We start from the raw sequence: 24,549 nt of genomic DNA on the forward strand, positions 1-24,549 counted from the left end.
AAGTTAATCTTTTCTTAACTGAGAAAATTCACCAGGTATTGAAGACCCACAGGCTTAGTATCACTCAGTGGAAGTTCATTCAGGTTTTCACATAAGTCTGAATAATTTTTAAAATTTTTCAAAGTTAGGGAATGTCACTAGACTGGGGTAGTGCATGTTACATTTCAGCTAGAGTGATTTTTTTACAGAAGAATTACAACATCCTTGAAAAGCAAAACATAGAAGTAATAAATGGTGAGAGATCTTTAACTTGCTACAGCATTAGCAGATTCCATAATAACAGAAGTTGCATTGACTAAAAATTATTAGTTTGTTTTATTTCACCAGACTACGCTATTTAAACAATTTGACTATGATATTTGCCATTCTACATTTAAATTACACTTTAGGTCGTGACAGACTTTTCCATTATTTGTCACTATGCAAATTGTATTTTATTTTTTATGTGGTCCTTTGCTTTTGAGGCTTGTCTTCATGCATAAGTGATTTATATTTGGAAATTTACTACAATAGATAATCATTGCAAGCATGTTGTGACTATTATAAACAGTGTATTCTAACTAGGCATAATTAACCTATGCCACTACAGTTTAATATTCATCAGAATTTCCATGAAAACTTGTTGCATACTGATTCACTCTAAGGTGAAATTTTAATTGAACTTAATTATAGGATTTTTTTTTTTTTTGGTCCTATCTCTCCCACAAAGGTTTTAATGTTTTAAGTAAAAAGAAAAGGAGTACTTGTGGCACCTTAGGGACTAACCAATTTATTTGAGCATAAGCTTTCGTGAGCTACAGCTCACTTCATCGGATGCATACTGTGGAAAATACAGAAGATGTTCTTATACATACAAACCATGAAAAAATGGGTGTTTACCACTACAAAAGGTTTTCTCTCCCCCCACCTTTTGTAAAGAAAACCTTTTGTAGTGGTAAACACCCATTTTTTCATGGTTTGTATGTATAAGAACGTCTTCTGTATTTTCCACAGTATGCATCCGATGAAGTGAGCTGTAACTCACGAAAGCTTATGCTCAAATAAATGGGTTAGTCTCTAAGGTGCCACAAGTACTCCTTTACTTTTTGCGAATACAGACTAACACAGGTGCTACTCTGGAATGTTTTAAGTAGTCTATTACATTTATGCTTATATGGATTTGATTTATTTGTTTTGTAGGTATTCAGCTTTTAGAATATATCTCTAAACATTGTTTTCCAGTTTTCATATTTTGTGTGTGTAACTGGGTATTTTGTTTTATAGTTATATATTCCTATAACTGTAAAACAAAACAAAAACCCAGTTACTAATATAGGAAAGAGTGGCTCTCAGTTGAGATTCATAACAAATAAATGGTAGTATACTGTACTGTTTGTTAATCTGAAACACTATTTTTTGAATGTCTGCATTAGCTGCGGAGGGCATGTATTTCATGCTGGAAGACAAAGGGATTTGGATAATGCAGAGATTCAGATGAAAAAGGGAGAGACCCTGGCCAGGACTGTGAGGCGGGAGAGGATGACAAACCCCCCCAGCTGTGCCAGAGGCCCCCTGCTGCTGAATGGCTCTTTTGGCTGCACAGGGAGTCCTCTGCAGTCCTGCCATCATGGGAATGAATGAACAGGGCCAGGGCAGTGGAGCTGTGCTGATAGGGATTAGGTTTCAGCAGCCCTGCACCAGTGTAGAGAACCCCTGCAGCTCTGGTCGTGGGAGCAAGTGAGTGGGGCAGAGCAGAGACCCAGACCAAGACTTGGAGGAGGAGCTCTGGCAACAGGGGAGGTCACCCCGCTGATGAATGGCTCCTGCCCTCTCCATTATCTAAACTCCCAGTTATGCAAATAAAATCTGTGTCCCCTATGCTGTTCAGATAATCAGTTGTATACTGTATTTAATACTTTTAATTGAAATGTGAAATGTATTTGACAGCAAACGAGTGCACAGTTCTCTACAAGTACAACTGATGTAGTTTTAACTTTGGCAGGACTGTTGCACATTTAGGATTGTTATCTTAAGCTTGCCCCGTCTGAGGCTATGTTTAGGCTACAAACTGTGATCAACAGAAGTTAATTTGATGTACAGCTGCCCAAATTCGAATATTGCTCAGAGGCATGTGTGCTTGGCTGCTTTTGCTGTTGCTGTGTTCACTCACCAGGAATGCTTGTGTTGCTGCAAAGTGCGGTGCACCACGGGTAGGTGTCTCAGTGTGCCACACATCAGTTCTGGATTGCTAGTGGTCAATAGGAAATCATTTTGGAGTTGGAAAAAGTAAAGTGGGAACAGCCGTGTTAGTCTGTATTCGCAAAAAGAAAAGGAGGACTTGTGGCACCTTAGAGACTAACCAATTTATTTGAGCATGAGCTTTCGTGAGCTACAGCTCATGCTCAAATAAATTGGTTAGTCTCTAAGGTGCCACAAGTCCTCCTTTTCTTAAAGTGGGAACGTTTGTTATGCAAGCGTGTAGGGCCATTAATAGTCTCCTGGTGCATGGGACTTTGACTCTCGGTAATGTGCAGGATGTAGTGGATGGTTTTACAGCAATGGGGTTCCTGAACTGCAGTGGAGCAACAGAGGCACACACATTCCTGTTTTGGCACCAGCCCACCTTGCCACAGAGTACATCAACAGAAAAGGCTATTTCTCTATAGTTATGCAAGCATTGGGGCTAACCGGGGACACTTCACCAATGTCAATGTGGGCTGGTCGGAGCAGCTTATGTATGTAAACACAATGCTCCACATAGCCCCTCCATCCCCACCTAACTCAACAGGAGAATGAAAATCAGATGCCAACTCTACTTCTGTTCATGGTACCTGTACCTTTTCTCATATGAGTAAACAATGATAAATTGATACTTTTGTCTTGTTAACTTGGGAATGGACTGGGTATAATCTTTAAATTTAAACATTGTAAGGAAAAATGCATGCACACATTTGCCTGAGTTCACTTTCCCTTCATCAGGCTCATCTGCATTCATCTGGTGGGACTGACTAGACTGTGGCGGAGTCTCAAATGTGTACTGGCTTGCGGTATGTCTGGAGTCCCCTGCCCTGTCGTCTTGCTCTTCCTTCTCACTTTCACAGTGGGGGGGTCTCTGTCTTGGTCTCTGCCAAGTATTGCATGTAGTTCGTTGTAAAAGTGCTAGGTCTGCAGGGCAGCACCAGATCTGTGGTGGGCCTTGTGGTTCCCTGGTGAATTTTGCTTTCACAGAGTACTTCTGCTGATCCCTGTCATACCCGTTACCCTGCATCCCCCGTGCAATATTCTTGTCGTTGTCCACGTATCTGCGACTGGTCTGTGGCAATGCTTGCACAACGTCATCTTTGCACAGGGCTAGGAGATCCAGTACTACTTGTCTACTGCAGGTAGGAGCGCACCTAGTAGATGGAGCCAGTATGGTCGGTTGGACAGTTGCACGCAACTAGAGTATGCCGCTCGGTGTACATTCCAAGGTGTGCAATTAAGAAAGGGAATTTCAAAAACATGTGAGGTAGTAGTATAAAATTCTGACCAGAGCGGCCACTGTCTCTGGGAATGGGGCATTGTGGTACAGCTGCTAGAGGACTGTTAGGATCTGCATAGGTTACGCGGTGTCTACACTTGAACTGTGTTGACCTCAGTAGGTTGACTATGACTCTGCACTGTTCAGGGAGGTGGTTTTACTGTGTCACTATAATGGGATGCTTGTGTCAGCTGGAGACAAACTTGAGTGTGAACACATGCACACATAAAGTCATCCTAACTTTGTAGTGTAGACCAGGCCCCAAGTTAGTAATGACAGTATTTTATCTACTGTGATATCAGGCATTCTCCAGGGCTTTATTTGGCAGGAAGTCCTGAACAATTGTATATTACAATTGATAACATGGACATCCTCTAGTTAACTAAGGAACGCCTTCCTTTCAGCTTCAGTGCGGCAGAGATATAGTCTCAGTATTTGTTTTCTGTAAAACGAGATAATTTCTTGCAAGGTGTAAAACTTCAGTCTGGGAGTGAGACCCAAGGACCCCTTGATGCCAGCTGGCAGAAAGCATAGGGGGTGCATAACGTTGTACAGGGATCCCCTCAATTTGGTATCTGCATAATAGTTCACCAAAGGGTGACATGAAGTCTCTGCCCAAAACCAGTGCTCTGTGTTGTCATAAAATATATGTATGGATACATATGTATGGATACATTTTATGTATGGATATACATACATTTATGTATATATACATATACATTTATGTATGGATATACATAAAATATATGTATGGATAATACTTAAGGAGTTACATATCTATATGAAAAATTATGCTCTTAATATGTGTTGGAGTTAAGGCAGGTCACAGGAGGTGATATACCTCCAAAAATGTTTTTTATAGGCAGACGATAACTGTCACCTCTCTCCCTGTGTGCCCATTTGTGTATTGCATGCCTCATGCTGCATGCCTATTCGCATATTAAGCCAGCTGCGAATTGAGAGATAGTGAATCTGCAGGATGAAATAAACAGGGGAGTGTCCTGTTTATGAATAAAGACACAGGATTGCTTTGAGATATCTTGGAGTGGAGATAGAGACACTGAATCCTTTACCTATGGGAGGCAAAATGGCAGTGTGCAGGTCTCATGGAAAAAAGGGTCACAGCCAGCCTGACTGTAAAGCACTGCAAGGATTTTGGGAGCCCAATATCCTAGATATGAAAGTACCTTGTTAATTAAGCCTGGACTGTAGAATGCTTATGATTCTTTTATATGTAACCATTTGTTTCCAATATTTTTACATGCTACTACTTGTATCTCTATGCTTTGTTAAATAGACTTCTATTTGATTTCGCTATAAATGAATCTAAATGTTGTGAGTTAAGTGGGGCAATGACCCAAGGTGAAACTGGTAAACTGGATGTACTGCTTCTTTGGAAGCAATGGATTGGTGAATATTGTGAATGTCGAGTGGATCAGGGGTTGGACACTTCCAGGGGTGGCAGGTTTGTTGAAATTTTGGTGGTGCTCAGGACCCCCCCCCAAACTCTGCCCCCCCACCTGTCTAAGGCTCCAGGAGGGAGTTTGGATGGGGGGAAGGAGGTCTGGGGTGCAGGCCCTGGTCAGGGGATTGGGGTGCAGGACAGATGAGAGGTTGGGCTCTGGGAGGGAGTTTGGGTGTGGGAGGGGGTCTGGGGTGCAGGCTCTGAGAGGGAGTTTGGGTATAGGCTCTGGGTTTGGGCAAGGGGTGGGGGTGCAGGCTCTGGGAGGGAGTGCGGAGGGCTGGGGTGCAGGCTCCAGGCTAGGGCAGGGGGTGGGTGTGCAGGAGGGGGTGAGGGGTGCAGGTTCTGGGGCAGAGTTTGGGTGCTGGCTTTGGGCTGGGGCTGAGGGTGCAGGCTCTGGGAGGGAGTTTGGGGGCAGGAGGGAGTGCGGAGGGAAGGGGTGCAGGCTCTGGAATGGAGTTTGGGTGTAGGCTCTGGGCTTGGGCAAGGGGTAGGGGTATAGGAGGGGGTGAGGGGTGCAGGCTCTGGGAGGGAGTTTGGGTGCAGGCCGGGATGTGTGGGAAGAGGGTGAGGGTGCAGGTTCTGGGATGGAGTTTGGGTGCTGTGTGCAGGTTCTGGGATGGGACAGGAGCTGGGGGTGCAGGGGGGATGAGGGGTGCAGGCGCTGGGATTGAGTTTGGGTTTAGGCTGGGGGTGGGGGTGCAGGCTCCGGGAGGGAGTTTGGGGATGGGAGGCTGGGCGGAAGGAGGGGCTGCAGGCTCTGGAAAGGAGTTTGGGCGCAGAGGGAGAGGCTTCAGGCTCTGGGAGGGAGTTTGGGGGCCGAAGGGGGGGGGCGGTGCACGCTCTGGGATGCTATGGGGGGGTGCAGCGCTTACCTGGGGCTCCTAAGCAGGTTAGTCCTGGAGTCTCCATGTGCTGCTACCCCCAGGCACTGCCCCCGCAGCTTCCCATTGGCTGCAGGAGCATATGAGGCAGGACACAGATTCACCCCACCCAGGGGCTGCAGGGAGGGGCCGGCAGCCATGTGGAGCGAGCAGGGAGGAAGCAGCTCAGCTCCGCTGCACTGCTGGTGGTGAGTGGGGGCACTGGGCTGTTTTAAATGGCCCGGGGGATGTGCGGAAGGTGGGGCCGAAGGAGAGACCCGTCCCCAAACATTGCTGAAGCTGGGCCCCGGGCCAGGAATATTCCTGGTGCCCAGGCACCACAGGCCCATAGGACTCGCTGCCCATGGACACTTTAGGGAATTGCTCGGAGGGCTCGAGGGTTGGAGTGTGCATTTCTAAATTGTAGTGTCACAGTGGTGCCTGTGAGGCTTAGAGGGGAGTGCTTGTGTTGTCTGTGGCCGGTGGAGCTGGGAAGCTGACACACATTAGTCACAAACAAGGCTTCTTCATGCTAAGTGCAGCTGGTGGCAAGGTGCCTCATAACTCTGGGTACCCCTAGGAAGCTTCACAGAGTGTGGTTGAAGGTAGTCCAATTGCTTGCTATTCAGAACAGTTCACTTATTCAAAATTTCATGATCAGTATTGGCAGAGGATCTCTTTGATTGCCTCACAGTATGGTACAGGATCATATATTATATTTTATACTAGTTTGCATATTATACCAATTAAAACCTATTTAATTAAGTAATAAACATATAAATCTCCCTACGAGATATTTATGTAAATCTATATGTAATCTGCATCAGTAGCTTCACATACAGATAAATAAATAGTTGATACCATGGACCAGATTCAGCAAATCCTGACCTCAGTATGAGTAGTGTTTGTTGAAGACTTGCAGGAGTGGTGTCTAATGCTGAACTCCCTTTCCCTTTCTGTTTTCTTAATGAGGTAACAGATATGCAATTTTTTTAACATTTGTGTGTCTCGTATGACTCATCATTTATCTCATGTTGTAGGTATGCATGCATGCCACCTCAAAGTAGTAAATTACACTAATTGACAAACAGAAGGTAAGGTCACTGCCCCTAAACATTTATAATCTATGAATTATCAGGGTACATTAGAGTTGGCGTTGAATCCTTATAAAATAAAATAAAAACTAGAGCTTAAAATAAGATAGAAGTAAATTAAATATTCTTGCAGAGCACTTAGTGAGGTGAGAGGTGAAGGAATAACAACTGGAAAGAGAATATGGGCAAATGTCTCATGATATGGAGATGGATATTGCTGAGCTGAAGTTAATGTGGTTACATTTTGCACCAAAAAGTGGCTTATGGAATGCCCGATATACAGTGAAAGGATAGGAACATAGGAATGTCCGCTCTGGATTAGACCTGACAATGGCCTGTGTCATATGCTTCAGAGGAAAGTGTAAGAACCTTGCAATTAGCAGATGTAGATTAATCTCCTCCCTACGTTAGGAGTCATCCTGATCTCTACTGGTTACTTTGGTTTAAGCCCTGAAGCACAAGATTTAATATTCCGTCCACAAAGTTTATTATAATTAATAATAGCAACTTCCAGATGTTCTTGGAATCCATGTCCAATCCCTTTTTGAATCTTCTTAAGTTCTTGGTCTTAATGACCTTTTGTGCCAGTGAGTACCACACTTTAATTATATGTGTGAAAAATGTTTCCTTCGGTCAATTTTGAATTTCCTACCTTCTAACTTCATTGAATGTACCCTGATTCTTACATTAGGAGACAAGGAGAACAGAAGTTCCCCGTCTATCTTGTCTAGATTGTTGATTATTTTATCTACTTTTATAAAATCCCCTCTTATTCATCTCCTTTCTAAAGTAAAGAGTCTTACTCTGTTGCACTGAATAGCTTTTCTCCTCATTCATTAAGAATGGTTAATGCTCCCCACTTATGGAATTCAGAAGTGGGCCAGAATTCTTGCTGAAGGCTCCAGGTTTAAGCTCTGCCTTTCAGCTCAGACCATTGTGAAATTTTCTCTGTTTGACCGTGGAACAAGTTGGTGGTACAGTTTTTCTTAACCAGTTTTTTTAACTCCTTTATTTCCATGCAGTTGCAACTTAGTCGTCTTCTTTCTCTTTCTGTGGGTTGAATGAATAGCAGCATGGTGGTTTCAACTGTCTGGATCAGCTGCTGGAACACCTCCCTGGTGGAGTAGTCTACCCCCTTTAAGTCATGGCAGAGCTGTCACACAAACACCAGGCTAAATCCAAGGGGTATTTCCTACTGGAGGCATTACATTTACAGGCTTCCTTTTCCCAGCCAGCCATAACACTGCCAGGTTATGGGTCTCAGAGTTTGACCCTTCACCTGGCCTCAAGTATTTATGACTCTAATGCAGAAAAGCCTTGTCAGGAGCTTCTGAATTTTGGGGGAAAGAGTTTAAGGATGAGGAGGAAGCTATCTGGCCTAGCTCTGAGGTAAGTACTGCAACAGACCTGTGCTGGAGGAGAAGAATCCCCTGAAATAATCTGAAGTTCCCCTCAGATACTGAAGTGTGTCCTCATCTCCAGGGGCAAAGACGCACAGCTCCTGTATAGCTCCCCTTCTTCCCACTGTGAATCAGGGGATTCTCATGATACTCACAGGTATATCCTGCAAACCCCAGAGACTCCAGGGCCCCAAAAGGCAAGACCAGCTGTCCCCTTCACAAGGTAGTGATTAAGTATTTGTAATGAGCAAGTGGTTTGCAAATCAGGGATTAAACCCCTTCTCCTTTGCCTTCTCCCCCCCCCCCCCCCGAGGGAATATTTGCTATGGTTTGCCTCCTACACAGAGGCAATTGCAGTGCTCAGTATCACCCGTGCTGCTTCTCCCCCTCCCTGCAGCATATCTGGGCATGCAGAGAAACATGTCCCTCCTGTGCAGATCTGTCTCAGGTGGAATTCCTATTAACTGCAGCTGTTCTGGGTTTCAGCTCAAGGGCCTTCCAGGGAAAGGGGCTCAGATATGAGGGAACAGCAGTATGGGAATTGGGCCTTCTGATCATCAATTTTTCCCCAGCTCTGCCAGAGAGAGGGAACACTCTGAAAGGTGGGAAATGGGTTTTCTCTCTCCATCTCTCCCATGCTTCACAGGCTGGCTCCACTTTAAAGCCTTAAGAACACAACAGGCCATCTGTGACCAGAACAGAAGCACGTGAGCAGCACCATCATGGGATTGCAGATTCTGATTTACTGAGTAAAGCCCTGAGTGGTACTAGCTTGCTCCTATAGTACTTGGGTGCTAGCCAGCCTGGGGGAGCAAGCAGGCAGTCTTTCAGGCTTCCACAATCAGTGTGTGTGTACCTGTACCCCATCTCTGATGCGTGGTCTCCATGCCAGAATGAACAGTGTACTATCTCCCCCCCATACCACAGCTAGAGGAAGAAGTACTACACGTGCATACCCCATCATAGCCACTGAAAAAAGGAGAAAAACAAACGAACAAACCCTGCAGGACTTTTCCAGGAGAGGATGTCAGTGACTTGCAAGGAACTTATTAATAATAATATATCTTCCTATCGAAGCATTATTAGGTTCTTGGTTTCCTGTTGATGCCTCCTTTTGAGGGCATATCAAAATCCAAATGGGGCTATCTGTTTAAACCCAATGTTAAACTGAAAGGTTTATGTAAAAACAAAGATTTCTTAAATTTTGAACTCAAGGTTGCTGCAAGCAGTAGCTCCACCAAAGAGAGGAATATCCTACATTCATAAATGGGCTTCTTTACAAAGACCCCATAAACCATAAGAAGGCTGGCACACAGCACTACAGTTTCAAAGCTTCAGCTATAGCCATTCAGACCAGAGGTTCTTTTATAGTTAGTAAGGAAGGCCTACTTCGTGGCGAATGAGTGATTTGTCATCTAGGAGTATGATCCTTGTTTGGAGTGAGACATCTCAGGTTCTGTTTGATATGACTGGTGATGAGGAATGGTTTCTAGCTTAGTGGCTACAAGTAACCCATGTTACACTCGTAAACAGCCATTGTTCATCATAAAGAGAGCTCATGCATCCAAACTTACAGCTGAGGTGATATTGTGGAAAAATTAGAGATATTAGTAGCAGAGAGGCCTCAATCCTCTTTATCAAAGCCAGCATAGCAATTTGTTTGCCACAGATACCAAGGATATCCTAGAAGAGATTATTACCCAGGCAGAGGATAAAAACTGGAGCAGAAACTTCCAAGGAAAGGTAGATAAATTTTAGGGCTTTCAAGTGATTAAAAAAGTTAATTGCGTGATCAAACAATAATAGAATACCATTTATTTAAATATTTTTGGATATTTTCTATGTTTTCAAATATACTCATAGAATCATAGAATATCAGGGTTGGAAGGGACCTCAGGAGGTCATCTAGTCCAACCCCCTGCTTAAAGCAGGACTAATCCCAAATTTTTTCCCCAGATCCCTAAATGGTCCCCTCAAGGATTGAACTCACAACTCTTGGTTTAGCAGGCCAATGCTCAAACCACTGAGCTATCCCTACCCCAAAGGGAAGGGGCTTGGAGAATGTAGACATCAATCCTGCTACCTCTCGCATACTAAGTGAGCGCTCTACCATTTGAGCTAATTCCCCAATATTGATTTCATTCACAACACAGAATACAAAGTGTACAGTGCTCACTTCATATTTATTTTTGATTACAGGTGTTTGCATGGTAAAAAGACAAAAGAAATAGTATTTTTCAATTCACCTAATACAAGTACTGTAATGCAATCTGTTACGAATATAGATTTATGTACAAAAATACTGCATTCAAAAATAAAACAATGTAACATTTTCGAGCTTGCAAGTCCACTCAGTCCTACTTCTTGTTCAGCCAATTGCTCAAACAAGTTTGTTTACATTTGCAGGAGAAAATGCTGCCTGCTTCTTGTTTATGTTATCTGAAAGTGAGAACAGGTGTTCTTATGGCACTGTTGTAGCCAGCGTCGCAAGATATTTACATGCCAGATGTGCATGCTTCAACCACCATTCCAGGGGGCATGCGTCCATGTTGATGATGCTCGAAAACCATCCAATGCAGTGCAGACCGATGCATGTTCATTTTCATTATCTGAGTCATGCCATCAGCAAAAGGCTGATTTTCTTTTTTGGTGGTTCGGGTTCTGTAGTTTCTGCATCAGAGTATTGATCCTTTAAGACTTCTGAAAGCATGCTCCCTACCTCCTCCCTCTCAGTTTTTGGAAGGCACTTCAGATTCTTAAATCTTGGGTTGAGTGCTGTAGTTATCTTTAGAAATCTTACATTGGTATCTTCTTTGCATTTTGTGAAATCTGCTGTGAAAGTGTTCTTAAAACGAACAACATGCTCTGGGTCATCATCTGAGACTGCTAAAACATGAAATATATGGCAGAATGTGGGTAAAACAGAGCAGGGGACATACAGTTCTCCCCCAAAGAGTTCAATCATAAATTTAATTCACACACAATTTTTTTAACGAGCGTCATCAGCATGGAAGCATGTCCTCTGGAATGGTGGCCGAAGCATGAAGGGGCATGCGCATGTTTGGCATATCTGGCATGTAAATACCTTGCAATGCTGGCTACAAAAGTGCCGTGCAAATGCCTGTTGGTGACATTGTAAATAAGAAGACATTTGTAATTTGCACTTTCAGGACAAAAAGATTGCATTACAGTACTTGTATGAAGTGAATTGAAAACTATTATTTCTTCTGTTTATCATTTTTACAAATCTTTGTAATCTGTAATCAAAATATACACTTTGATTTCAATTACAGCACAGAATATGATATATATGAAAATGTAGAAACATCCAAAATATTTCAATTGATAGTCTCTTGTTTAACAGTGCGACTAAAACTGCAATTAATTGTGATTAATTTTTTGAGTTAATTACATGAGTTAAATGCGATTAATCGACAGCCCTAATAAATTTTACTCTTAACAAAATCCTGACCATGACACAGACAAAAAGAGCAGTTGCATATGAGAGCACACAATTCCTGTACAAGACTTTTCCTTCTGATCAGCCCTTTGTAACCAATGTCTTAAGTGGCTGGTAATAGTCACAGAAAGGCACAGGTCCCATGTTATGCACCCGTGCTCATCCATAGATAACAGGCTAATCAGTACCCTGTCCAGAGAAACAGACCCGCTCATAACTAGACAGCTGCTGGAAAGGATTCGTAGCTACCAGTTCTTCAAAATGAAAAGCTTTTGATCCCAATGCAGAGAATTGCTCACCCAGAGGTCAAAACAGATATGGCTATAGTTAATATTTGCAAAGATCCAAAACTTTATTGCATCAGTCATTTCTTGAGGGATCATCAGTAGTCACTTATTCCCAATGTCTGGATTGCTAGTGCCATGCATCAGCTTCATCGCCTGAGTGGGTTTCTCAAAATACACCTGCTGAAATTCCTTCGAAGGACATAGAATCGTGCTTTTGATGCAATGTGAAATTAGATGTCATTCTCAGATCACATCCGAATGCCTATTTGTGGGCAGGTAAGTACAAACAACATGCTAAACACCAACCCAGTTTTCACTATAGATCCTTGCATACTCAAGTGCCAAATTTAATCTCAATGACAAATTAGAGAAATCTGTGACTGGCTTTCTAATCGCAAGTTTTGGAATTAGTTCCCGTACCCATTCAAGAACCCCACTGCTTTTGTCATGAGGAAAAGATGATTCTTACATCCACTAACCCTTTTGTTCAAGTTAAGTTCCTCTTTCTACAATTTGTAAGAAATAGTTCTACCATGGTTTTGTTCGAAGCTTTTTGTGGCATAAATGGGCATTTCTAGAGCTTCAAAGAAAGATTCCAAGCAAATGGAGTACATACATTTGGTATGTCTTGTTCATCATTTTTTCAAAAATGCCAAGACCTTAAGCCCTCAAAGTCGTTGTAGGCAAGAAGTGAAAATCCTGCATTAGTTGGAATGTTAGTAATATCTGGGAAACGATTCACAAAAGTCCCTAGGGGCATTGGCGGGGAAGGGCATGAGCCTTATCACTGGAAGATTTCCAAAGTTTCCATTCCTCTGCAATGGCATCCTTTGGTAGAAAGATGTTACTGGGTGGTAGGTTCCCTGTTACTGCTTAGTTTATAAAGCTCTTGCTTTATATGGGGGACACTTCCATTCCTGCCTATGTTTCTACGATAATATACTCTGCTTATCCCTCCCTCTCCCTCTCCCACACATATTGGTGCGATTCACTGCTCATTCAGATTAGTAATGAATGAGAAGAGAAGCTGTGCAACAGAATGAGAAACTTCTTACCTGATAATATTCCTTCTGTTAGCAGCTTCTCTCAGAATTCAACCCAACCCGGTAGTCTGTTAAATGGCCATAATATAAATTGAATTTTTTCTCTAAAGCAGAGGTGGGCAAACTATGGCCCGTGGGCCACATCTGGCCTGCGGGACCATCCTGCCTAGCCTCTGAGCTCCCGGCCGGGGAGGATAGCCCTCAGTCCCTCCCCTGCTGTCCCTCCTCCCTCGCAGTTTTAGCTCACCACGCAGGTAGCGCGGCTTGCGCCCGCCCACCTCCCAGGCTTTCCAATAAGCCTGTCCTGCCCATCTGAGTGGCCTGGTAAGGGGGGGGTTGGATAAGGGGCAGGAGGTCCTGGGGGGCAGTCAGGGGACAGGGGGCAGTTGGATGGGGCAGAGGTTCGGGGGGTGGGGGCGGTCAGAAGACGGGGAGCAGGGGTGGTTGGTTAAGGGGTGAGATCCTGGGGCGTCGGGGGGGGGGTCCCAGCAAGGAGGGGGACAGAGCGGCGGGGGGGAGGGTTGGATAGGAGGTGGGGTCCTGGCAGGGCAGTTAAGGACGTGGATTCAGGGAGGGGGTGGTCAGGTGACAAGGATTGGGGGGAGGGTTTGGATGGGGCGGGGAGCAGGGGGGATTGGATAGGGAGTGGGATCATGGGGGGGGGCAGTTAGGGGCAGGGGGTCCCGGGAGCAGGGGGGGTTGGATGGGTCGGAGGTTCTGAGGGGGGCAGTCAGGGGGTGGGAAGTCGGAGGGGACGGGGCCCTGGCTGTTTGTGGAGGCGCATTCTTCCCTACCCGGTCCTCTATACAGTTTTGCAACCCTGATGTGGTCCTTGGGCCAAAAAGTTTGCCCACCCCTGCTCTAAAGGGGACTTTGATATATGTTGTTTTATGTTAATTTAATACATCATATCGAGTATTCTTAATGCATAATAATTGGTTGCTGGAGTGTTTCTCCAGCTGTGGAAGAACTCTTTTGGTGGCCTGAGCTGGAGGACAGAGCTTAGCCCTGGAGCCTCCAGCAACAACATTGGACCACCTCCAAATTCCAAGGGTCAGGTATCTCCCTTTAAAAATAAAATCACCAAAAAGCTTAGTAGAAAGTTATAAATTAATGGAAAGAGTTAGATAACTAAACGGAACAGCTTCTGTGCTTGTAATCGACATAATTGCAATATAAGTATGCAATAGAAGTAACTCTAGGAGAGGTATTTGTATGTTTCTATTTCTCCAAGACTTCTTTTGCCCCCCTGAAGGAGAGCAGAAAGGAGAAAAAGTCAGCTTTAAAACAGCCCTCTCCTCATTCCAGTCCCTTCTAAAACCCCATATTTTCCATTTCCTAGGAACGAGTTGATTTTATACAAGGACTGATTTTTTTTTTAATAGTTTTCTTTAATGCAGTCCTCAATAATGAGCGCATCAACAGTGATCTTGTTACTGGAACCCTTGTGCTTCCATGTTGCATTACATCTAAAATTAGATTTGTATTAGCTGCTTAGGACAGGGATTATATATTTTGTTTGTCCTTTTTTAAAGGCTTCTAATACTCTGTTACTTACACATAGTAGCTGAGAATGACGTGAGCAAGAGCCTACAGTGAGATAAAGAGATAAAAAATTACTTTGAAGTACTTCCCTACATAAATATACCCAATAGAATAGTAACTCTTAGGTTTGCAGCTAGAAATTATATTGGAAAGTGAGAAATGTAAATGTGGGTACTCTGACCTGGGCAATTAAAATGTGACACCTTCAGGAGCTAGTGAGGCATGACAAGACATTCTTCTTACTTGTAACTTTAATTTTTGTGTATTATATCTGAGTCGAAACCTGCATATGAAATGAGAAGAAAAAGGGGTAAGCTGTAACTCTCATGCAGTATCGTCTATCTTAGGTACTTATATGACCCCCCTCACTGTAGTATCTGAGTGCGTCATAATCTTTAATGTATTTATTCTTGGAATTCTTGCTAAACCAAATACTATTATCCCCATTTTACAGGTGGGAAAGAGGGGCACAGAAAAGCTAAATGACTTGCTCAAGTTCACAGGAAGTTTTGTTGGCAGAGCTCAACACTGCTTCTGAGCCACTAACTTCAAGTGAAGTCCCCAGCTAGGATTCAATGCAACGGTAGAGAGGTTTTTCTTCAGAGGATGATAACTTTAACAGGAGTAAGAATACCTCTGATAACAGTACGTGACATTTCCTCTGCACATAGGCTACAAAGGGGTGATTCCTAAATTGATAAATTTAAAATATTTTAATCCTGATGACCTCAGACCCTCAGCAGAAGATTGAAGTAGAGGACCTAAAAATACTGGAGGATTGAGAAATAAACCAGATTATATGGTAAAGAGCTGCCTATTCAGAAACCTTAGCGGATGGACAAAAGTATTTCCATGAGTTATGACTAGTTTTAAGTTTTCCTGTGTTTATTTCCTACTTGACGTTGTAACCAAGGTTTTCTGTGAGTGGCTCTTCAGGGGACCATAGCTCCGAAGAATGGGAATCAGGTGGACAGGAAAATTTGCCATACCTGCCTTTGGTCACCATTAGCAGGTGGCATAACCCACGTGGCACTGTTTGGTGCTGTTTTCTAATTCTGATGTGCTCAGTGTTTTAGGAACTGGAGGAGAGTTTTGGAAGTGCTTGTATTTCTTAATTTTTTTTTTTGTATCTGACATTGAGTGTTGAAGATAATTTATTCAAAAAAGACTTTAATTAGAGTCAATGCAATGAATTTGTGAGATCCGAGGTAAAGCAAATGCAAGTATTCTGTTGTTGTCCAGGTAACGCAGCTATGCCCCAGACTTCACGTTCAAGCTGTTCAGACTTTGAGAATAGTGGAACAAGGAATTTTCAAAACAGAAAGTTTATAGAAAAAGAGCAGTGGTGGTTGCTGTGAATTTATTGAAAGTTTGACAAGATTGGTATTTACATTAATTCCTGTTGTCTTAACTTTTTATTTAAATTCAGCCTCTTACCTCTCTACTGTCTCTGTGGAACTGATTTCAATGCTACTGAGGTTTAATTTAAGTTTATTTATTGTATAATTAATGATGTTAGGATGCCTAGTGCCTTGAATAGGCATCATCATTATTTTAAATCTAAATAAATAAAATAGTTTAGTCATTTATCAGTGTGCCTGTATTCCACACAAATGTGGAGCTATCACTTTTAATATGTTGAAATATTTACATAAAAACATTAGATCCGTAAACTGAGATTTTTTTTTTAAAAAAATAATTCGATAGGGAAAGTAATGCCACATTATTGAAAACTATATCACTTCACACTTTAAATTTTCTTCCTTTTTTTGGAGCTATTACACATTGTGCCCCATCTGTGCTTCAGGAAACTGAAGGTTTGTGTAGCATACAGTGAATGTCTGTGTTCTTTTTAACTCCCTGCGTATATGTTTTTCTCTCTGCCCAGTAATTTAATTGAGGATAGACATTGGCTGGTGTTGACAGCTTGATTTTTCTGTTCATATTGAAGTATAGATTTAATAGTAATGTCACAGTTACAATTCAGTATAAGTGTAAAACATTGCAAACTACATTATAGAGCCATTTTATTCATTATACCCTGGCATTTATTTTACCTTTAATCCATAAAGTATACCAAATCAGAAAGTATATGGGTATCTGTAACAGTACTAAAAATAAAAACGTGCATATCTTGAAGTGATTCGAGATGAAATATTCAGTTCACTGATTACTAAAAAGTATTACAATTATTTGCAATTTTAAAATGTCTTCAGCAATCCCAGAAATTGTTTATAGTAATTTTTAAAGATTAAAATAATGTAGTACTTTTTAATATATGCTGAAGAAATTTGTGACTTTTTTCCAAGGGTCTCCTGACAACTGGAGTAGAATTTGAATCTCTCCCTGCAGCTCTTTCTCTACCGGCTGAATCTGGCCTCTACCCAGTGACGCTTGTTGGTGTTCCTCAGACTACTGGGCAGATCACTATCAATGGTAAGGATTATATCTTTTACAGTTCTCATCAGGAAAATAGGCACAAGTATCTTAAGGCATTGTGGTTTTTTTTTGATGTAGTAGTTAAATTAATATTTATTTTATATTTCCACAAAGTCAGTATTTAAAAAGAACTTACAAAATAATCCTTTATCAAGAAGGTAGTTCTACATAGAATGAGAAAATAACACATGATTCTAAGAAATACATCACTTTTTTGTTTAGATGTGTGTGTTCATTGCTGTTACTATATTAAAATGCTAAATCTGAGGGGAAGGGAAAGCTAAATATCTGAATAGTCTACTGTATTAGCAAACAATGGTGTTAAAATGCTGGTCTGTCTACACCTGTACTCCTAGCATTGCTAGAATATAAGGTCCCAGAATATCAGTTTATGACTATATTTTTTAAAAATGCATGAAAATCGTGGACTGTTACTTCCACAAAAGACAAAAGTACAGGCGTAAATGCATAACATTTATCTTATACAATGTGATACGTTATACTTATATAGAGCCTTTCTTAGGAGGATTTGAAAATGCTTTACAAAGTTTGTGTCTTACCACCTGTGTAAGATATTTTCATAGGAGAGGTTGTGATTTGGCCAAGTTAATTTCCTTTCAGAATCTGGTCACTAACATGGTGTACAAAAATCGATGATTAAATCAATAAAAATTTAAATTAAAACATTTTTTAAGTTTTAAAAGTAAACCTACTTAACATTAAATTTGAAATTATGAAAACCTAATTGAAGGCTTAATCCTATTATCTATTAAAATAATTTAAAGTAAATAAAAATATGCTGTATATGTTTGCTGCTGAAATTTAAAATAAAGTCAAACCACTGAATTGATAAAGGTCACTGGCTAAGGACCTGGAACCAGAGTTTGTTGAAGTACTTTTGAAGGCAGTAGCCTCTTCTGCAGACGCAGAGAGACTGTTCTTCTTTTCAGTTTGTTCAATTAGTTCAGTTCAATGACTAAATAAAACCTAGATGTGAGAAGATGAGATCTACTAGTTCTAAAATCTTGAAGCACATGGTGTGACCAGAAAGTATCTGTTCAATTTACTAACTTGGAAAAAATCAGTTAGTTTTAAATGCGAAACATGTTTTGATATACACTTATATACCTAGCACATTTTCAGGTAGACTTTTTAAAAAAAAAAATCAAATGCTGTTTTTGTGAATTTTTAATACAATTCTAATTTTCATCCAAATAGAGCTTGACATGAGTCAGATCTAAAAAATTAATCATTTAGTAAATAAGGAATGAATCAGTCACCATTTTCTAACATTTAAAAAAAAAAAAGTAAAAAAGGAATCTGTATAAATCATAGGACTGGAAGGGACCTCGAGAGGTCATCTAGTGTAGTCCCTCGCACTAATGGCAGGACTAAGTATTATCTAAACCATTTCTGACAGGTGTGTGTCTAATCTGCTCTTAAAAATCTCTAATGATAGAGATTCCGCAACCTCCCTAGGCAATTTAGGAAAATAATTAAAGCACAAATACAAAACAAGATTGAAATTAGTGATTTTAAATCAAGGTTTCCTGCTTACTGATTTCAATCCTCAATAAAATTGGTCATTTACAGCACTTTGATTTAAATCAATCCACTGTCATCACTAAACTTTTGTAATTAATTCCTTCATGAAGCAAATAGTTTCAGGACAAATTGGCTCTTTTCTACCTTGAAATAGGTTATCATACTTCAGTCTTTGGAGTCTTCAGTGATTGTCTTCTGGATAATCTGCCAGGATTAAAGACGAATGGCTGTGCAGTAGAAGTCATTCCAGCTTTGCCAAGGCTGCAGATCAGTACCTCTCTACCAAGGTAAGAAATTGAATGAGGTACAGATTTCATTTTTGATAAACTAGAAAATGTTGCATTGGTTATAATGCTGTTTCTGGCTATACAAATTGCTTATTATAACATGGGTATTTAATCACTGTATTTATACAGTACAGTCTAATTTAGTGAAGTAAGACATGTACATTAAAATCAGAGTGGCTTGAAATTGGGTTTTTGCCCTTATTTGCTCTTTGTGTAGTATAAAACTGAAAAAATTGTCTGAACATTTTTCACTTTTTTTAAAACCCTAGAAATATTAGGAATGTCAAGTCTGGTTTTCCTTGATTTTATTGGTTGACTTAATGTGGTCTCGGAGAGTATTTACTGATCTCATACTTGAATCGAATGTTGAGTCTTTAACAAGTATCTACTAGTTTTCATTAGGCACTGTTGTTAAATAGGTAACTGTATACAACATTTCGAGTTTGGGCCAGGGTGTTCCTATAATTCCTTTCTGTTTCATTAACTTCAGAGTAGGAGTGTCATTTCATTCTGACTGTCTACTCAAGCAAAGTCTTCAGTATTAAGTTGTATATATTGTTTTTGACCAAGCTGTATGTTGGGCTCGCTGTGAGCCCTCATTAAAATGTTATGTTAAAGGTTGCTTCTAGTTAATGGATTTTATTGTAAATGGTTTTATTTTGTGTGTGTGTCCAGCAAAATTATGAATTTAATCTCCCAGGCTCATTTTTAAGGTATTATGAAGGTTTCCTTTGATTTTGTGAAAATTGTTTGTCCATAGGTGATTTTGTGTTTAATCATTTTTTGTATGAGTTTATCTGAGAGTGTAGTGATTGTCTGGTTTCACCCACATAGTTGTGTCATTTAGTGCAGTGGATGAGGTACACCACAAGTGATAGGCATGTGTAGGATCTTGGAAGGTTTGTTGTAGGTGGTGGTATTGATCATCGTAGCAGTGGAGGAGATCAGTCTTCAGGTTTTGTATCTGTTCAGGCAGGGTCTGGTGCCACTTTGAGTTGGTCTGTCCTGGTCTGTGGGGAATTAGTTTCTGATGATGAGCTTGGAGAGGTTGGGAGTTGTTTGAACCCCAGAAGACGGGGTTCAGGAAAGATTGCTTTTGGGAAGTGGTCCCCATCAAGTATGGGTTGCAATTATTTAATGATACCCTGGATCATTAAACAATTTAATGCTATACACTAAAAATTGTCTTAAAAAGATGCTGGATATATGGCCTGTTACTATAATCTAACCCACTAATTTCCCCTACACACTCACCCCCTTTTTTTTTTTTGTGACTGCAGGGCTGTTAACGGGCCACATCACCTTGAGTGGTCTCTTAGAGTATGTGTTAACTACGTATGCTGAACAATCTGTTCAACCTTGTATTTAGCTGTGATACTGTGAGTACCTTTCCCATATCTGAAGAAGAGCTCCTTGTTTGTCTCTTTTACCAAAAGAGGACAGTCCTATAAAAGATATTACCTCACCTGTCTTGTCTCTGAAACATACATAGGGTACTTGAGTGTCAAATATAGATATGTATTCTGAAATACCTTAAAAACCTACTGTGAATACATGATTTTCTGTGAAGACAGCCTTTACATAATGATTTAACAAACAAGGGTGTTAAAAGTATATGTGAATTTTAAATTACAGAACTCATAGATTTACCAACTATTAATCTCAATTCCTTTTGCCCTCACACCCTTGTTCTCCTCTGTCTCCTTTCCATCAATATGAAGAATTTTCAGTTTCCTCAAAAAACCGTAACCCCGTCTCTCTCTCTTATCCTGTAGTCCTTCTCCCATCAATTCTAAAGCTCCTTTAATAGTCAATTTACATTCACTGTTTGAACTCCTCTCATCAGAATCCCTCCAGGATCCACTCCAATCTGTCTTGTGTTCCTCTACACTCCTCTGAAGTTGCATTTACCAAGTTCTCCAATGACCTCTTCCTAGTTTAATTTGAAAGTATTTACCCTATCCTCCTTGATCGTTGCACTACCTCAATACCATACAACATCTGTTAATTTCAATAATTGACTGATATGATGCATTTGCTGTTGCAGAAATTCTTGGAGAATCATTTGGAGAAATCTTAGCTCTGAAAATTCATTTTCAGAGAAAGATATTTTTCCTAGAGTATATTAAAACCTTGGTGAATAAATCATCCACTTTATTTTCCATTTACCATATAAAACACACTTAAACCATTATTTCAGAAATCTTCAGTCATTTAACTTGTTAGTAATAGTCACTTAAGCAAACAGCTTCTTTCTGAGTGAACTCCTCGTGACTGTACAGTCAGTCACTACTGCTCTCCTCTTCTTCATGTATAACGTAGTTGAAGTCTACGTACTTAGATCTACTTACCCCGGTGTCTTCGCTGTGGTAAGTTGACAGGTGACGCTCTCCCGTCGACTCTGCCTGTGCCTCTTGCCCTGGTGGAGTACCGGAGTCGATGAGAGGGCGCTTGGCGTTAGAGTTATCACATCTAGACTAGACGAGATAAATCGAGCCCCTGCTGGATCGATTCCTGCCCGTCGATCCAGCGGGTAATGTAGACAAGCCCTAAGACTGAACCTTAGGCCCCTTCTCGTGTGGCTAGAGTCAGTTTAGTCCCCGAGCAGACATCACTTGGACTCAGTACTTACCATCCCTCCCCTTGTCTTCGTTTTTCTGGCCTGGTGTCAGTAATGATGGGGGGGGAAATGTCCTTCGTGTCCCCATAGCAGTCAGTGTCTTTAGTCTTGGATACATCCGACATAGGGTGGGGAGCCCACCTCAACAACCTTAGGATTCAGGGCCTCTGGTCTCGAGAAAAACTCTTCCTGTACGTAAACGTTAGGGAGCTCAGGGCAGTGTGCCTGGCTTGTCAAGTGTTCCTTCCCAAAGTTTCAGGCAAGGTAGTTCAAGTTGTGACAGATAATACAGTGGCCCTGTTTTATATCAACAAGCAAGGAGGGCCCTGATCCTCCGCCCTGTATCAGGAGGTGGTTGATCTATGGGGCTTCTGTGCAAGACACTCATCTCATCTCGAGGCGTCTCACCTCCCAGGAGCCTGGAACATGTTGGCAGATCACCTCAGAAGGTCTTTATCTCACCAAGAGTGGTCCCTTCACCCAGAGGTCATCAATGTTATCTTTCAGAGGTGGGCCTGTTACCCAACATAATTATATCTTTTGACTAGAGTTTTCATAAATTTGAAATATTGCAATACATTCCAGTTTAACCCACTTTACATAACTGACACTAGCTTTAGTAAACCTATGGTAATGAGTGTGGGAGGTGGCCCAGGGTAGGGCAGAGGATGGGGTGCAGGAGTGAGGGCTCTGTCTGAGGGTGAGGGCTTTAGAGTGGAGCTGGAGATGAGAGGGTTCAGGGTGCAGGAGGGGGCTCCATGGGAAGGGCCTCTCTCTCCCTCTGCGCAGCGTTCTGAGGGAAGGGTCCATCTCAAAGGCAGAAAAGGTGGGGGAGTAGCACTGTATGTAAGGGAGCAGTATGACTGCTCAGAGCTCCGGTACGAAACTGTAGAAAAACCTGAGTGTCTCTGGATTAAGTTTAGAAGTGTGTGCAACAAGAGTGATGTAGTGGTAGGAGTCTGCTATAGACCACCGGACCAGGGGGATGAGGTAGATGAGGCTTTCTTCCGGCAGCTCACGGAAGCTACTAGATCGCATGCCCTGATTCTCATGGGTGACTTTAATTTTCCTGATATCTGCTGGGAGAGCAATACAGCGGTGCATAGACAATCCAGGAAGTTTTTGGAAAGCATAGGGGACAATTTCCTGGCGCAAGTGCTAGAGGAGCCAACTAGGGGGGGCGCTTTTCTTGACCTGCTGCTCACAAACCGGGTAGAATTAGTGGGGGAAGCAAAAGTGGATGGGAATCTGGGAGGCAGTGACCATGAGTTGGTTGAGTTCAGGATCCTGACGCAGGGAACAAAGGTAAGCAGCAGGATCCGGACCCTGGACTTCAGAAAAGCAGACTTCGACTCCCTCAGGGAAAGGGTGGCCAGGATCCCCTGGGGGACTAACATGAAGGGGAAAGGAGTCCAGGAGAGCTGGCTGTATTTCAAGGAATCCCTGTTGAGGTTACAGGGACAAACCATCCCGATGAGTCGAAAGAATAGTAAATATGGCAGGCGACCAGCTTGGCTTAATGGTGAAATCCTAGCGGATCTTAAACATAAAAAAGAAGCTTACAAGAAGTGGAAGGTTGGACATATGACCAGGGAAGAGTATAAAAATATTGCTCGGGCATGTAGGAATGATATCAGGAGGGCCAAATCGCACCTGGAGCTGCAGCTAGCCAGAGATGTCAAGAGTAACCAGAAGGGTTTCTTCAGGTATGTTGGCAACAAGAAGAAAGCCAAGGAAAGTGTGGGCCCCTTACTGAATGAGGGAGGCAACCTAGTGACAGAGGATGTGGAAAAAGCTAATGTACTCAATGCTTTTTTTGCCTCTGTTTTCACTAACAAGGTCAGCTCCTAGACTGCTGCGCTGGGCATCACAAAATGGGGAGTGGATGGCCAGCCCTCTGTGGAGATAGAGGTAGTTAGGGACTATTTAGAAAATCTGGACGTGCACAAGTCCATGGGGCCGGACGAGTTGCATCCGAGAGTGCTGAAGGAATTGGCGGCTGTGATTGCAGAGCCATTGGCCATTATCTTTGAAAACTCGTGGCGAACTGGGGAAGTCCCGGATGACTGGAAAAAGGCTAATGTAGTGCCAATCTTTAAAAAAGGGAAGGAGGAGGATCCTGGGAACTACAGGCCTGTCAGCCTCACCTCAGTCCCTGGAAAAATCATGGAGCAGGTCCTCAAAGAATCAATCTTGATGCACTTGCATGAGAGGAAAGTGATCAGGAACAGCCAGCATGGATTCACCAAGGGAAGGTCATGCCTGACTAATCTAATCGCCTTTTATGATGAGATTACTGGTTCTGTGGATGAAGGGAAAGCAGTGGATGTATTGTTTCTTGACTTTAGCAAAGCTTTTGACACTGTCTCCCACCGTATTCTTGTCAGCAAGTTAAGGAAGTATGGGCTGGATGAATGCACTATAAAGTGGGTAGAAAGCTGGCTAGATTGTCGGGCTCAACGGGTAGTGATCAATGGCTTCATGTCTAGTTGGCAGTCGTTATCAAGTGGAGTCCCCCAAGGGTCGGTCCTGGGGCCGGTTTTGTTCAATATCTTCATAAATGATCTGGAGGATGGTGTGGATTGCACTCTCAGCAAATTTGCGGATGATACTAAACTGGGAGGAGTGGTAGATACGCTGGAGGGGAGGGATAGGATACAGAAGGACCTAGACAAATTGGAGGATTGGGCCAAAAGAAATCTGATGAGGTTCAAGAAGGATAAGTGCAGGGTCCTGCACTTAGGACGGAAGAACCCAATGCACCGCTACAGACTAGGGACCGAATGGCTAGGCAGCAGCTCTGCGGAAAAGGACCTAGGGGTGACAGTGGACGAGAAGCTGGATATGAGTCAGCAGTGTGCCCTTGTTGCCAAGAAGGCCAATGGCATTTTGGGATGTATAAGTAGGGGCATAGCGAGCAGATTGAGGGACGTGATCATTCCCCTCTATTCGACATTGGTGAGGCCTCATCTGGAGTACTGTGTCCAGTTTTGGGCCCCACACTA

General features: G+C 42.2%; 1 protein-coding gene across 3 annotated transcripts in view; it reads left to right on the forward strand.

Moving 5' to 3' along the window:
* Positions 1 to 24,549, forward strand: part of TRAPPC9 (trafficking protein particle complex subunit 9) — an 831,265-nt gene that overhangs the window by 130,174 nt on the left and 676,542 nt on the right. For all 3 annotated transcript variants that reach the window (XM_073330054.1, XM_073330052.1, XM_073330055.1), the window contains exons 13-14: positions 16,963 to 17,089; positions 18,792 to 18,924. In XM_073330054.1, coding sequence (XP_073186155.1) covers positions 16,963 to 17,089; positions 18,792 to 18,924 — 260 coding nt within the window. The remainder of the gene's footprint in view (positions 1 to 16,962; positions 17,090 to 18,791; positions 18,925 to 24,549) is intronic.

This window comes from Lepidochelys kempii, chromosome 2, assembly GCF_965140285.1.
Source record: "Lepidochelys kempii isolate rLepKem1 chromosome 2, rLepKem1.hap1, whole genome shotgun sequence".
Classification (NCBI taxonomy): Eukaryota; Metazoa; Chordata; order Testudines; family Cheloniidae; genus Lepidochelys; species Lepidochelys kempii.